This window comes from Vanacampus margaritifer, chromosome 13, assembly GCF_051991255.1.
Source record: "Vanacampus margaritifer isolate UIUO_Vmar chromosome 13, RoL_Vmar_1.0, whole genome shotgun sequence".
In the NCBI taxonomy this organism is placed as follows: domain Eukaryota; kingdom Metazoa; phylum Chordata; class Actinopteri; order Syngnathiformes; family Syngnathidae; genus Vanacampus; species Vanacampus margaritifer.
This window is the reverse complement of record NC_135444.1, coordinates 16,740,210-16,756,539: the sequence shown is the minus strand read 5'-3', so window position 1 is coordinate 16,756,539 and position 16,330 is coordinate 16,740,210. Positions and strand designations below refer to the sequence as shown.

Here is a 16,330-nt window from a genome sequence, read left to right as displayed (position 1 = left end):
CAATTATTTCTTGAGATACATTAATTAAAAACAATTTAGTTTTAGGAAGAATTTGCAAAATTAATACAACATATATATATATATATATATATTTTAAATCATACAATCTCTTTTTTTCAGTGTTTATAATGAATTAAAATTAAGAAATTATGTAATAAAAACATGAAATATATATATATATATATATAATATGTGAAGTTTTTACATGTATTCATATATTTTATTACTTAAAATCATTTAACATTTTTAATGAGAATCAAATTAATAGCATTTTAATTAACTGACTTAAGGAGAGGAATTTGCTAAAATAATGTAAAAGTTTATTATTTGAAGTTATTTTATTTTAAATTTTAGTATTTAGAGTAAATTAATGCAACAATTAAAAAAAATCCTTTAATAATAAAACAGTTTATACTATTATTATTATATTGTATAGAATTGATTTAATTCTAATCAACAACATATTTGATCAAATAAGTGTAAAATGTATATTCAAATTTGTTATGTTGTTAAATCAATGAGAACTTCATGAGATAGAAAAATACAAACACTGACCGGCCACTACATTAGGTACACACACTTTGGCATCAGAGCCAATACAAGATGTATGCACTGAATCCTAATAGGCACTTTTTCTAATTATTTGTTTTCCGTACCCAATAAAGCAGTCGCTCACGTCCAACAACACGGGACACGTTCATTGCCTGACACTTCTACAGTGCTGATGTATTTTGAGTTGAACTCCTCCTCACTCCTTCCATCAGGTCCCGCCTCTTGTCGGCACTCGCACAGCTTTCACACGCGCGCTCTCCCTGCCTCCACTCTCCATCAGTGCATTGACATCATGGCCTCATAGAACCTCATCTCCAAAGTCTGGACTCGCCATGAGGAGGCCAAGGACTTTTCTCGGCTGCTAACTTGAACAATCTGCAACTTTTTTCTCTCTCTCTCTCTCTCTCTCTCTTTCTCTCACATCGGCATCCAAGGGACTACAGTACTGGCAGCATGTTGAAGTGGTTTGTTGTGGTCTTAGTGCACTGTGCGCTTTTTGCGCACGGAGTCGCCGTGCCGCCAAACAGCCTGGCTGCTGCAGACTCCAGGCTGCAAACTGACACAGAGGCAGGGCAAAGTGCCAACAAGCTGCAGGAGGTGACGGATGACGGGCAAAACACCCTCTCCAAGGTAAGGTGTGCGCTCACGTTGCATCATACAGTTGGGTCCTGATGGATTGTTTGCCTTTATACACCACTGCAATGGATTTGAAATCAATGTGAGATTGATACAGTAAGTGAATGAAGTGTAGCTAAGCAGATAACATTCAGTCAAGTCCAACTGTCATCTCAATGCAAGTGAACTAGGCCATCATTAGTCTCACCAAAATGAAGACAACTAAAGTGGATGACGGTGGATCATCAACACAAGTCAAGATTACCCAAGAGAAGGCAGATGTGTCAGTTGGATTGTACAAAGTGCAAACCGCTGGTAACATCCAACAACAAACAAATCAAGACACAAAATTCTTAATAGAAAATGGTATCACAATGATGCAAAGTGTGGCAGTGAAAGAAAGGCACAGCATGTGTCAAACATGATAGATGAGCATCTCTGACTGCTAATGGAATGCGCTCACTGTTTATTGATATGAATGCCTGACAGAAATAACTGTTGGTCCTAAATATACTACAAAAGCAATTTGATACTTTTTGAAGACAATGGAATATTGTTAAATGGTCATATGTAATATACTATAATATAATAATTAGGCTGGGTTTAAAAAAAAAAAAAACGAATAATCGATATTGAATCGATTTTCGAGCCCAATATCGATTTATAAACCATGAATCGATGATTTAAATACCTATTTTTCCCCCCCATAAATTTTTAAGAAAATATCATTTTAAAAGGCTCGTTATATATATATATATATATATATATATATATCTATATATATATATATATATATATATATATATATCTATATATATATATATATATATATATATATATATATATATATAAAAGCACGTTCTCACATTTATGGAAGACCTGACCTATTGCACTTTAAAGCAATTCAGAATTTTAGTTTATATTTAAAATTATTCAATTAGAATTGTGAAAATATTTTCATCTCACCATTGCTGATTATTATATATATATAAATATATATTATATTATATTATGTTTGTTGATTAGTTGAGCTAAGTACAGTACATCTATTGAAGTGAGGTTGTGCATTAAATGACTTAATTAAAGACAGGCTACACTTCAATGACATACTGCTGGTTTCATTTGACAGTAAATCTATTGTGGTGGTGTATAAAGGCAAAAAAAAAAAATCCTTCTGGATTTAACCATATGTTGCGTGGGACACCTGACAACTTTTTGTGCACAAACTTGAGCGTGGTGGAAAAATACATACCGTCCTTTTCTCTTTGTAGCTGCTGGGTGATTATGACAAAGTGAAAGCCCTCTCGGAAGGCTCTGACTGTCGGTGTCAATGTGTTGTCAGACCCCTGAGCAGGAGCGCCTGCCGGCGGATAGAGGAGGGCAGCGCAACCGCGCACGACTCGTACACGGTGGAGACCATCACGTCCGGTCCCGAGTGTAAGTGCGCCTGCGTCGCTCCTCCGTCTGCAGTCAACCCCTGCGAAGGAGAGCTCAGGCTGAAAAAGCTTAGGGAGGCTGCGAAAGATGATGCCAAGGTGAAGTGTCACACCTCCATCCCCCTCCCCAAAAAATTCAAAGGATCATCTCGGAGCTTGATTGGCACTCTGGTCTCCAGTTGATGTTCACGTCTTTTGACCGAGTCCACTTGATTGTTTTAGTTGGCCACCGTCCTTGAGCTTCTGGAGGGTTCCTATTATGGGATGGATCTACCCAAGCTGCACACCATCGTCAGCAATCTGGTGGACCGTGTGGCACACATTGAAAAGGTACCAGGTGACGACGAAGGATCCAATTTGTGTCATGATGAAATAGTTATAGGAAGTTTCAGCTAGGCCTCAACAGACATGAGGACAAAAGTATTGGGACACCTGGTCATTACACCAGTAGAGAGAGTCAGTCCTCTCGACTATGGAACTATACTTCTGCGGACACTTTCAACAGGATTTTGGAATGTCTATGTGGACAATTTTATGCAATGCACAGGACATCATACCCTGACCACAGCGTTCACAGTCAAGAGTTTTTAGTATGCCGCTGTTTAATTCATTTGCTCCCAAAAACGTATAAATACGTTTCATTTTAAATATTACCATGCTCCCATATTCATATGTTTTTTTATGCTAGTGCATACATAAGGCTTTGATGCAGCCTCTGAACTGAAGAGAATGCTTGAAGCAATGGTAATTATTACAAAAACGGCCTGCAGGTGGCAGCAGAGTATAAGAGATCAACCAGGGCCATGTTGCAACAAGCCGTTTCCCCCACTGTTTTAAACACATTTGTGAATAATGATGAAACTTAGCTATATTCTAATGCTAATTTCTGCAAAACGGAAACAGATAGAAATAGACTTTTTTTCCTGATGAAAGAAGACTCTAATCTTCCATGTTTTTATAGCGATAGAACACAATATTCTGTGAGCCTTGCAAAATCAGTCAAAATCCAGTAAAACAGCCGGGAGCAAAGGGGGTTGCTGCAGTGAGAATGGCTGGGAGTAAATGAGTTAAAATGGCCACGGTTTGACACAAAAATTATTTCTCCAAACACTTTCCCCTGGCTAACAAGATCTTCAGGTCTTTTTAGTTATGGATTGGTTGCTGACCATCTAGATCGGTCTGTTCTTGTCTTTGACTGAAAACTCATCCAAGCAGAAGGAACATGACCATATGTCAGTAAACTGAAGACGTTACAGATTTTCTTATGGTGTCCCAATACTTATGTTCATATAGTGTCACAAGAACATCACCGTATGTTTAATATAACAATCATTAGTGTAACTATTGGGTTATAAAACAACAACTAGCATACCATATCATGTCTCAAACCTGGTTGAGATAGTATGAAAGGGGCAAAATATTACTATAATAATAATAATAATAATAATAGCAACTCTTCATTCTTGCATCAGAAAACATAAAAGTCCCAGAAGAATGTGGCGGTCTGCGTCTCCTGACTCCATATACTCAAAATAAACCCCAATTGTAATCATGGCCGGGACAAATTATGGCGTCGTCGCCTCACAGCGGAGGCGAAAAGATCCAAAAAGAGGAAAACGCGCTCACATTAGTCACGCTTTTGCAATGCGTAGATGCTGACCTGAGCTTCCACTCGCTGGCTGAAGTGACATGAGATGTGACACAACCATTGTTAGGCACACTGAAAATAGATGTGCTTTTCCCCACTAAGTGGCCTCTGGAGACTTTTTTTTTTGCATGGGAAAACCTGGAGAAAAATGAGCCTCCATTTAGACTTGGAAGTATTTTTACTGTACATAGTCTACACACTATACTGTACACTATACCATATTACATGGCAGCTGATGTCACATTCCCACAAAGAATGAAGCCGCGTTAACTATTGTTTACATTTACTTAGAGCAGGGTTGTCCAAAATAAACATGTTGCTTCACCATTGTTGTCTGATGACATCAAGCAACATGTTCTGGTAAACTGACACTACGATATTATTTGTATTCCAAATATAATATTGTTTAAGGTAGTTATATCTACGATATATGTTGTATTTGTCAGTGCCCAACAAAAGATCTAAAAAAAAAAAGTTTTAAATCCAGAACACAAACATTTTTTTTTGTGGTGAAACAAAACTTTCTACACATAAATTCTGTTAGGCAGCATCATTTTTTTTTTTAATTAATGACACTAGATGTGTCAAAATTAACTGAGTACCAACAATTAATTGATCATCAATTTACTGACAACTATTTTGATAATGGACAAATCGTTTAGAGCCAGAGAAGTTTCAAATTGTCCAAATCCTCTGATTTCACGATCACCGATATTCCTTTTCACATTTAGAAATGATGTTTAATGTTAACCATTATAATCACATTTGTTCATAATTGTGTAAAGGTGATGGACTTGAAACAGACCAAAGATGAGGTAAAGACCCACACGAACCCACCGAAGCAGACAGAAGATGCTAAAAGGCGGACCGCGGCCCCGCATTCACCTCCACACCACCAAGACGATCACGATGGAGAGAAACTCGGAGGACCAGAAACGTCTCAAAAAGCAACGGTAAACGTGATGTCTCTGACACATAACCAAGTTAACAGATGCTAGTCACCAATCCAAAAAGGAAGAAACCATCGTATTAATGTTTATAGGTTGTTAGATACAAGAGTCTTGTCACAAATCCTAGTTTGGAAAGTGATTTTAATTTAAAAAAAAGCTATGGACGATTATGTAATTTTTTTCTTGATAAGAAGGAGGCCCGGGTAACTGTAGCACTGCTGACCCCATGACAGCATCCAAGTGAAATGGCGATCTACTCCAGGAGCGTTGGGTGGGCTTCTTCCCCAAAATTGAATCACCATGCTGGTATGCTCTCTCAGGGGCATTACGCAAGGTTATTGATGAAAATTGAAACTACGTGGAACAAATCTAACGTGATGATGAAAACATGGCAACAAGATGCGCCCTTTGCTGAGTCCAATACATAAACTCGATTGTTGGTTTGAAAACGCTGTGTATGTCCAGTAATTACAAAACTCTAGACAACACTAGCCAAAGCGCTCACTGCCATAAACAAAAACAAACTCTGTCCCTATTGTTATCTTATTTTTCCACCAAGTTTATCTCAGCGTTACACAAAGAGCGCCAACTATTGCTCCAAATAAATATTTATTGATGAAAACGTTTTTTTTTGTTTGGCAAACTTTGTTCAAACATACGTTTCATCTCGCCGGACTGTTGTGAAGTTGTTCCTCTGTCTACAAACAGGAGAAGCATGTGGAGAAGTTTGTTTCCAGAACTCTGTCCGACGGTTCGGCTCAGGTCGCCAAGGTGATGCCGCACGCGGCTCACAAAAAGGGGGTCAACAAGGAGGTTTCTCATGGTTCCAAGACTGCTCTTAATGGGATGATTATCAGAGGAGTGACGTTTTACAAGTCTGAGCCAGAACCAATGGCCACTGACGACGGGGAGCATGAAGAGAACGGTAAGTGCCACCGCCCCCCCGGATAATAGCCATGGTCAAGGTCTTCAAGCAACAGGATATGGAGTATTTGTCCAAGCACTTTGTTTTTGCAATAATCAGCATGCACTCTGACAAGAACCAGCTGGTGGCAATGAACGACGTTTATAAAGAAGTCAAACGAAAAAATGTGGGATCTCTGTCTTACTAAATGTACAACAAAATCAATTTTCTATTCTGGGGCAAAAGCAGAAATTCCTCAAAATTGTTGTGCGTAATCAATCTGTCAGTCTACTTTTATGGACAAAGATGTTGAGTACCATCCTTCTAATCCGACCATTTGCCATCGCGCCTAGGGAAAAGGAACAAAACAAAACCTCTAAGTGGTGGTAATAATCAGAGGTAGGCGCGTCAATGAAATTTGACCGTCCGTCATTTGGCATTCGTCACTAATCAGGACACCCTTCCGTTATCGTCAGTCCGTCAAAATATCTCAAGTCCAACGGCATTGTAATCATCAATCCGTCATTCGTCATTCCCTCAGCGAAAAGGATGTCCGCCATGGTATCTGACCGTCATTGTCCTTTTGTCAACATTGACGGAATGCCCACCTTACGTAGCATTAAATGTGTACATAGAGGGATGACCAGAAATGTTTACGATTGGCCTCAGCTGCCTTTGACCTAAACTTCTCCACCCTCTGCAGATTTTGAGTATCACGGATTCAGTGGCGATGGTCCGATCGACCTCCTCATTGAGGAGAACCTTCTTCAACACAAAGCTCGTCCGCGTCCCAGGGAGAGGGCAGAGCCGAGGTCATACCACCCCTTGACGACTGGCCTCGTTCATGACTCCAAGAAGGCCAGCCAGGATACAACCCTAACAAAAGATCTGAGTGCAGAGATCCAAGACATTGATACACCATCCGTTTCCAAATGGGTCGAGAGTGACACAAACGCAACAAGCAAAGTCACGTTTGCTCCCTACACAACCTCCACGAACCCCACTACAATGAACTCTGCATTGCAATCCGTTCCTTCGGACATCAGCCAAGAGACTTTGATAGCGGACCCTTCCCCAGAAGTAACTACCAAGGAGATGACCATAGCAACCCAAGCCGATGATAAGACAACCCCTACAGGTAGTACACAAACAATCACAATGGAAACCCAAAACCTGGAGATGAGTGATCAAATGCAAACCACAGGGGCACCAAGCTCCACTGTGAAGAATGTGACCACCAACACTGGGACCCAAACTACCAACAGTCCAACAACTACAGTCACAGAGGTTGCCCCCACAACACCACAAGCCTATGAACCAACCTCCCTTCCAGTATCTTCTACAGAGAGGCCTCCACAAACTTCCCTACCTGTCACCACCACCACACCTGCAACAACTTCTCCTCCGGCCACTACCGCCACTCCCAAGACCACTACGACGACAACCACTACGGCCACGACCCTCCCCGGTCGGGCGCCTTCTGTAAAACGAAAGTACAAGATCAGCTGGGAGGAGGAAGAGGAGGATGTGGAGTTTGATGACATAATGCAAAGGCAGGAGGGAGCGACTACAAGAAAACCAGGTAAAATGATTCCTCATAATTCTGTTGCATGGACACTACATCTATGTCCCTGAACATGATCTGCTGTAGAAAATGGATGGGTTGAGTCATTAAGTACTGAGAAATTACAGAAGAATGTAAATCTATGATCTGTACCAAATGTTAAGGAGTTCTTCCTAGGCCCACACCTCACGCTACAACAAAATTGGTTCAGTAGTTTTTGTACTATCTGGCTAACAGACTAATACTTGTAAATGATATAACCAGCTTGACTGAGGCCTACAAAAGAGGTAGAAATCGACACTATCAATTATGGGAAAAGGTCCAACAATGCTCAAATAGTACAATAGAGTATTATTTGGACCGTTTTGTGCCAATGTGGCAACCTTGCGTGCGTCAGGCTGGTTCAAATAAAAGCCTGTTAGAGTAATTATTGTCAGAGTCTTTGAGGTGGGTCTGGAAGATGTTGATGCTCTTCTAAATCCCTACTCATAACACTCGGGGGTCTTTTGCAGAGGAATGTAAGGACACCCTGGCAACCATCTCCGAACCAGTGACTCACAACAACTACGGCAGGACCGAAGGGGCTTGGATGAAGGATCCCAAGTCAGACAAAGACAGGATTTATGTCACTAACTTCTATTATGGGAACAACCTCCTGGAATTCCAGAACATGGAGGTTTTCAAAAAAGGTGAAGCATTTTTGTTGATCCTTTTGGTTTTACTTATTCCTTCTTACCTTTCCCAAGGACTTAACCAATAATTTTCTATCCTCTCCTAGTTAGTGCCTTTTATCAACTCCTACAATTTCTGTATTCCTTTTCCAGCCCACTTCACCAACTCCTATAACTTGTTTATCAACGTTCTTAGAGCATGTTGCCAACCTCAACAAACATCCTCTTTGTATATTTTGTAGGTTGTTTTGTTATCTCCGAACGTCCTCATTTCTTTGGCCTTTTCACCTAATCCAACAAATTTCCTATTTAGATTTTTTCTTGGCTGTTTACTATTTTCTTCACTGTTATACACCAGACCATTATAACAACAAATGTCCTTTCCTCATCTTATTTTTAGTCATTCTTCATTATTGTGCACCAGGCACCAGACAGATTGTGTGTTTTTTCTTCTCTTGATGAATCAATCACCTTTCGGCTGGGTTTGGGTGCTCAAAATACAAAAAACATCTCACCAATATTTAGAAATAAACTTGCTAAGTATCCACCTTTTGGAAAGTGCCGTGGTCCCCACAAGACCATTTTGACTGATCAACATGACATACGTCGAATGTTTATCATATCAGAACAAGGACCCGTGTACAAAATTGAACAGGAAATCATCCATCCATTGATTTGAAGCAGCCATTTTAGGAAAAGGCCAGGCTCGTACTTTGCTAAGATACTTCACACCTAGACAAAACACCAACATCTCCTAAAATTGTCTTTTGTGTCTCTCTCTAGGCCGTTTTACCAACTCTTACAAGCTCCCTTACAACTGGATCGGCACCGGTCACGTGGTGTACAACGGCGCCTTCTTCTACAACCGCGCCTTCTCCCGAGACATCATTAAATTTGACCTGCAGCGGCGCTACGTGGCCGCCTGGACCATGCTGCACGACGCCGTGATGGAAGAATCGACGGCGGCGTGGGAGTGGCGCAGTCATTCAGACATCGACTTCGCTTTAGACGAGAGCGGCCTTTGGATCATCTACCCGGCGATGGATGATGAGGGCTACTTACAGGAAGTGGTTGTCCTGAGCCGCCTGAACCCAGTGGACCTCAGCATGCAGAGGGAGACGACGTGGCGAACCGGGCTGAGGAGAAACCACTACGGGAACTGCTTCATTGTGTGTGGCGTCTTGTACGCTGTTGACAGCTACAACCGAAAGGATGCCAACTTGGAATACGCATTTGACACGCACACCAACACTCAGATGATTCCCAGAATGCCTTTCACCAACAATTATACCTACACGACCCAAATTGACTATAACCCCAAAGAGGGCGTATTGTACGCATGGGACAATGGACACCAAGTTACATACGATATTAAGTTAGCATATGTAGACGCCAATTAAGCCTTTAATTGTAGAAAATGTCAATTCTTAAATGGATTGTAGATCAGTCCAACTGGCCTATAATGGCTATTTGTTCAATTTGTACCGGAATTTAAATAAAAAAGTGAGCCACACTGGTCAGGCAACACATCATTATTTTGTAGTGTAAAGCTAGCCGCACACTGACAGACATGACTGAAATAAACAAAACCAATTACAAACACAAACAGTTGACAAGTGAACCTTGCACACTTACCGTCAAAACCAAACTTTCTACGAAAAAGGTGACATCCTGAGTTTACATAATCAAGAATTTTTCATTAAACCACAAACGGCATAACACATTTGTCAATGGAAAAAAACAATATGACCTCGAAAACACAAATGACAACATTTCTACCAATGCATGACTTTTTGTTACACTAAACTAGTCGTAAAAATACATTGTCAAACAATAACATAACCTTTGTTGACTGTTAACTTGAGTGTTTTAGCCACTCATAGACGCTCTGCGTTTCTGTAAAAATCCCAAGCTAAATTTAGCTTTTGAAATAGTTCAACTGCACAAAATGCGACTGAATCGTTCATTAGCATTCGGCTAAGTCACCTGGTGTGCGGCTGGCTTAACAGAGCATACTAGCCCCTTCAGATCAATGTAGAAGAGCCATTTATACAGTACCAAATGGAAGTTTGGTCGACTTTGAAAATAATTTCCAACTGGAGTTGCTCTCCAGAAACAATTTTATTTTTTTAATCGTACAAGCAATGATTTAATTTGAATTAGAATTTTACCAGTTAATGTAGGTAGAAGAGTATTAATCTGTTAAAAACAAAACAACTCACCACTAGGGCATATTATGATAATAAAAACCCTTTTAGATAAATGTATGTGTCAATTACTCTACAGTGAGACATGAAGTTCCATTGGGCCAACTTTCAACATTGCCATTGGAGCGCCACCTAACCAGCACGTAACCAGTATTCATGTTAAAGCCTTCAGTTTTAAACATTAACTCATACAAATGTCTAAAATGACATTTAACACATAATAGAATGTAAAGCTTACGTTTTTTTCACCTGAGAGTAGACATTTAACACATATTAGAATGTAACGCTTACGTGTTTTTTTTCCACCTGAGAGAAGTATATTATGGCCAAATAGTCGGTGGCTAGCAAACTAACGGCTAAAAGTAACCTTCCGACAACTCACAAAAACAGGAAGTAGAAACTCACCAAAATAAAATGGTTACAACGATCAGTCCGGTACTTTCCTGTAGATTTCAAAATAAGGTTCCATCCACTGTACGTTACCTTTACAATTCCTTAGTGCCTCCCAAACAAATTTTGTGTGCACAAGTTCTTACATTCTATACATGTTTTGTAAAAAGCTCCTGTAATTCAGAAAAACTAAATGCACCTTTTTATCTGGAAGACTGTTAGAGGGTGATGTTGTCAGCTTCAGAAAACAACAGACTGAAATCAAAAGCACAGCCAAAAATAAATAAAGCATCTGATATGCATACAGAAAATCCAGTGTTTATTTTTGGTGTATGCACAAAACACACATCTTCTATTGAGTACAACTGGTTTGCTGTGACATTACGTGGGAATCAAAAATATATTTCTGAAACACACGCCGACAGGAAGGCAGTGTTTAAAAATTAAATATAGGGCGAAAATAAGCATGTAGCAAAACAGAGCTGGACTTAATTTATCAGCACAGACTGTGAAAACGCAATTAATTCCTTTTACAATTACAAATGAAAACTGAACCCCCTCCCAGATCTGCACTGCAGTGCAAACTACAACTTAGTCATAACATCACTATATAAACATTGTTTTAAATTCAGTATGAAAAGTGCAATACTTTTTTTCACATTTCTCCCCCAAAGGACAGCTTTTGAACTCATTAAATCTGAGAACCCAGTCCATGTAAAACAAAACTTTTACACAATGCAACACAAAGACACACATGAAAACATACAATTTTGTCACAGGTCACGACAATAGAAATAAATACGTACATCTGAATCTGTTAAAATATTTTCAAATAAAGCAAAATTCTTCATCGAGTAGAAAAACAAAAAACGCCAAGCGAATACACATAGTGGTCAGATGTTAGAGAATATGTGACTTCCTGAGCTTACTGTATGTAGCTGTGTTCAATCTCCTGCAATATTTCTTCAGAATTTATACGTACAAAATTTTCTGTAAAAATGGCACAAATCAAATTTTGCACAAAAAAAGAAAAAAAGATGTATATTGTATATGTTGAAATGTTTCAGTATTATTCTTTAGCCTGGTTGATCCAACTATGAGGAACAAAAAGTGGACTTGAGGATAGAGCTGCTATGGGGTGACTCAGGGTTCACTGCTCAGCCCCCTGCTGCTAAGCAATTACCTGTACGTGGGACGTCTGAGGTTATGCGGGGAAGTTAGTGCAGCTACACAAGGAGCTATCTCCCAACACTTACAGGGTACCTTCCGGAATTCAGGCCACAACAAAGAATGTGGCGACTGGACCGATGCAAACTATCGATTTTACTTCCAAGTCTTTTGTTTCGTTTTTACCGATGGTTACTGTCGAGTTTCGACAGTGACCCTAGGCCGACCCCATGAGCACGCCGACAGGAGGGGCGGCCTGGGCGTCTGCCGGTGAATTCTGATAAAAGGTTTGTGTGCGGTTGACCCGGAGCATTGGCGGGATGGTGGCTGAGCGGATGTGGATGATCCTGGTGTCGGTCACTTCGCAATCGATCTGCATCATCACCTCAAATTCCTTGTCATCGATGATGCTGTCTGTAAGGGGAGATAAGAAGATGTAAATACGTTATTACATAAAAAGGGCACGCATGGGAGAAAAGTGGCTTTTTGATTACACACATTAGGGGTGCACCAATCACAATTATCTGGCCGATCACAGATCTTTAAAATGCCAGACATTTTTAACTCATTCACTCCCAGCCATTTTCACTGAAGCAACCTACTGGATTTTGACTGATTTTGCAAGGCCCACAGAATATTGCGTTCTATTGCTATAAAAACACGGAACCTACCAAAAGAAAGATTAGAGTCTCAGGAAAGTTTCATCAGGAAAAAAATGTATATTTCTATCAGTTTCCGTTTTGCAGCAATTAGCATTAGAATTGTCATTATTCACAAATCTGTTTAAAACAGTGGGGGGAAGAGCAACATGGCCCTGGTTGATCTCTTATACTCTGCTGCCACCTGCTGGCCTTTTTTTTGTAATAACTACCATTGCCAAGCATTCTCTTCATTTCAGAGGCTGCACCAAAGCCTTCTGTATGCTCTAGCATTAAAACAACAACAACAAACGTATAAATACGTCTTTGGGAACATGGTAATATTTAAAATAGAACGTATACGGTTTTGGGAGCAAATGAGTTAATATGTACAATTGCAAATAATCTACCAGTTTCTCTCCTGTCAAATTCTAATCGTCAGGCCTTAAAATAAAGACTGAGAAAGGACTTTTTTTGAGGCAGCTGGAGGCTCGCTTACTGATGGGAATCTGGACGGTGAGTCACGCTGGATTTCTCCCTCGTATAAGACAAAGCGGCTTCCTACGTGAGCTGGACACGCATATTTGCGAGGAAAAAGCGGTGAGAGATCGAGTGGGGGATACAGAGCTATTGGGCCCCTTGTGGGTTTAGAAGAGGAGACGGTTAGGAACGAGACCGTAACTTAACTGACCCATCTTGAAATTTACAAGCATGTGTTTTGTTTTGTTTTTTAAACATTGGAGACAAACGTCCATCAAAAGCTATGCTTGTCAAAATCCAAAAGGAAAGGGAATCTATTAAGAAGAATAACAGTGTCACTAAGATTAAATTAAAGAGTCCACCCCAGAGGTTTTCAAATATATCAAGAGAGCACCAGACTGTTTCAAGTGTGCTCTATTTTTCCATCCACCTGTGCAAAAAAAAAATCAGACTCCTCCACAGCATCTTCACAGGGTTCTCTTTTGGAGGGAAAATACAGGATTTTCCTTGTACTGTCTGGAAGATTCCGCAGGTGTTCATGTCATTAAATGTCTGTCCTGACTATGACCTCACATCTACTGCTGAGATTCATCCTTCGCACCTGCAGTGAAACACACTTAGCAGACCTCTTTGGATGGGATCCAAAGCTGAAGATCTGTTACGCTTTGGCTATTTAAAAGCAAGATTCACCCTACTCAGCTTTATCGGAGTTTGTGAGATAACACTTTCAGGTTGATCCAGTCTGTAGAGGCTACCCTGAGTGGGCGAACAGCAGTGGCGCTTTAGGAATTTTAATCCACTCGCCACTGAAAATGTGCTTAGGAGAGGACAGATTTCAGCTCTTGCATTGGATCTCAATAAGATAGGCAGCCGCTGTGAATAAAATGCCCAATGAGATGAGAGCTGGTTGAAATGTGACGCTGGTAACGCCGCTTTGTTAAAACCAGATGTCAGAAACGACTGCACGCCTCTTTGTCCAGTTGTGCAGTGTTTTTGGCTCCAAGTACATAAAAACGATCAGCCTTAGTCTTAGTTAGTTGTACTTTGAAAATAAATACAACCAATATGTCAAGAGACTTTTTTTTTAAATATATATATATATATATATATATATATATATAATGTGAGTATTGCCAATTTCAAAGCTATAAGAATCTACTCCATAAAGAGCGCAGGTCATATCTATCAAACATGTCTACAAGGGTGTCATGCACACTTAAGACTGCAACTGATCTCGGAGAATGAACGGGTGACTGTCATACAGAATGCTGCAAGAAAATTTAGGTTGATGTATGCCAATTCCTGTTTTTGTTTTGAGACTTCAAGCTCAACTATCTCTAGCCTACAATTACTTTTTAAAAGACACCGCAATTCTAATACTTACCCTATAATTTACGGGCTCGGATCTAGAGAGATCACATCCTATTTCAGGGCCTTTATTTGTTTCCTCTTACTATCAACACTCGGTCTTTCACCGAATGACCCTAATAATAGTCTGAAGGGCACAATGGAACAACCACGAGACAACATCAGACCCTTTTGTGAAGCTGCCAAATTTGCCCTCCGCCTCTACACGGCCGCCTTCACAGATACCATCTGGAGGTGTTCCACAACATTTCAGTGACACAGCGAGCCGCTGCAGCCTGATAAAGACTGGAGGTCTGGCAAGTATGCCGCAAAGTAATCCGGAGCCACATTGGCGCCAACGCTAAAGGAAAACGTTTATGGGTGACCTGATAATGACCTAACATTTTTAACCCAGGAAAGGATGCAAATACACTAACCAATGCCTCCAAAATGCATTATCTGCAGTCCAAAAGAAGAAGCCAATTTAAGATAACGAGCGCTAGATGTTGGTAGCGAACTCAGTTCACAACAAGTAGCAGTTTGGAAGATTGTGAACAGTTCTTCCAAAAAGCAAACAAACAATGTTTGCGTTCAATCAGTTTATCACCAAACATGTTGTGTATTTAAAACATATGCCTTTAAGAGTCTGCTAGCTTAATGTGAACGCACAAGCAAAACATTATTGGCCTAACAGATAGCAGCGATGTTACAGCGTTATAATATTTGAACACAAAAGTGCAGCAACACATATAGACAGACAATCCAACAATACTCACGTAAATCTTCATTTTATGCAAAAAAACAAACAAAAAAACCCCCAATATATATTACTTCAGCTTACTGAACAGTGGTGACCGTCCTCTTTGTTTATAGCTGTATGTATTACACTGCCCCCGGTGGCTAAGGAACGCATACCAAAAGGAGCCGCACAATTAATTACTCGTGACGTTTATGGGTGACCTGATAATGACCTAACATTTTTAACCCAGGAAAGGATGCAAATACACTAACCAATGCCTCCAAAATGCATAATCTGCAGTCCAAAAGAAGAAGCCAATTTAAGATAACGAGCGCTAGATGTTGCTAGCGAACTCAGTTCACCACAAGTAGCAGTTTGGAAGATTGTGAACAGTTCTTCCAAAAAGCAAACAAACAATGTTTGCTTTCAATCAGTTTATCACCAAACATGTTGTGTATTTAAAACATATGCCTTTAAGAGTCTGCTAGCTTAATGTGAACGCACAAGCAAAACATTATTGGCCTAACAGATAGCAGCGATGTTACAGCGTTATAATATTTGAACACAAAAGTGCAGCAACACATATAGACAGACAATCCAACAATACTCATGTAAATCTTCATCTTATGCAAAAAAAAAAAAAAAAACACCCCAATAAATATTACTTCAGCTTACTGAACAGTGGTGACCGTCCTCTTTGTTTATAGCTGTATGTATTACACTGCCCCCGGTGGCTAAGGAACGCATACGAAAAGGAGCTGCACAATGTGTTTCATTCTTTACATTCTATTTAATTCTGTTATGTTTGTGCCATTTTTAATCAATACACTTTTTTAGGGTGTTTTATAGGCTACAACGTGATTAATGTAATTTCAAATAATTTTAATAGGAGCATCTTTTCCAGCTTTCCCAACTTCTTACACCTTTCTATTGTGATGATTATTTTCTCAATAAAATACAACATTTTAATTCCTTAGCGGCAAGGATGGATTTTAGGAGTACACTTTGGTGTTAGTTATGGG

The 16,330-nt window shown here is 39.9% G+C and overlaps 2 protein-coding genes and 1 long non-coding RNA gene across 4 annotated transcripts in view; 1 reads left to right on the top strand and 2 right to left on the bottom strand.

The window, feature by feature from the left end:
* Nucleotides 1-324: 324 nt before the first annotated feature.
* LOC144062390 (uncharacterized) lies at nt 325-9,604 on the bottom strand. Its single transcript, XR_013296394.1, has 4 exons — nt 9,403-9,604; nt 2,717-2,903; nt 2,420-2,644; nt 325-1,248 (listed from the first exon to the last, which is right to left on the bottom strand). It is a non-coding gene; the product is annotated as an uncharacterized LOC144062390 (long non-coding RNA).
* olfml2ba (olfactomedin-like 2Ba) lies at nt 769-11,242 on the top strand. 2 transcript variants are annotated; one of them, XM_077583741.1, is made up of 8 exons: nt 769-1,182; nt 2,439-2,702; nt 2,826-2,933; nt 5,037-5,204; nt 5,910-6,126; nt 6,809-7,687; nt 8,182-8,358; nt 9,124-11,242. In XM_077583741.1, exons 1-8 carry the CDS (start codon nt 1,006-1,008, stop codon nt 9,738-9,740), a joined length of 2,607 nt encoding a protein of 868 aa, XP_077439867.1. In that variant the 5' UTR covers nt 769-1,005; the 3' UTR covers nt 9,741-11,242. The 2 variants fall into 2 exon arrangements, with proteins under 2 accessions (XP_077439867.1, XP_077439868.1); XM_077583742.1 differs by having other exon boundaries at nt 1,016-1,182; nt 2,510-2,702.
* atf6 (activating transcription factor 6) overlaps nt 11,236-16,330 on the bottom strand; it is a 31,416-nt gene continuing 26,321 nt past the window's right edge. Inside the window, exon 16 of the mRNA XM_077583743.1 lies at nt 11,236-12,518. Coding sequence (XP_077439869.1) covers nt 12,322-12,518 — 197 coding nt within the window. The 3' untranslated portion in view covers nt 11,236-12,321. The remainder of the gene's footprint in view (nt 12,519-16,330) is intronic.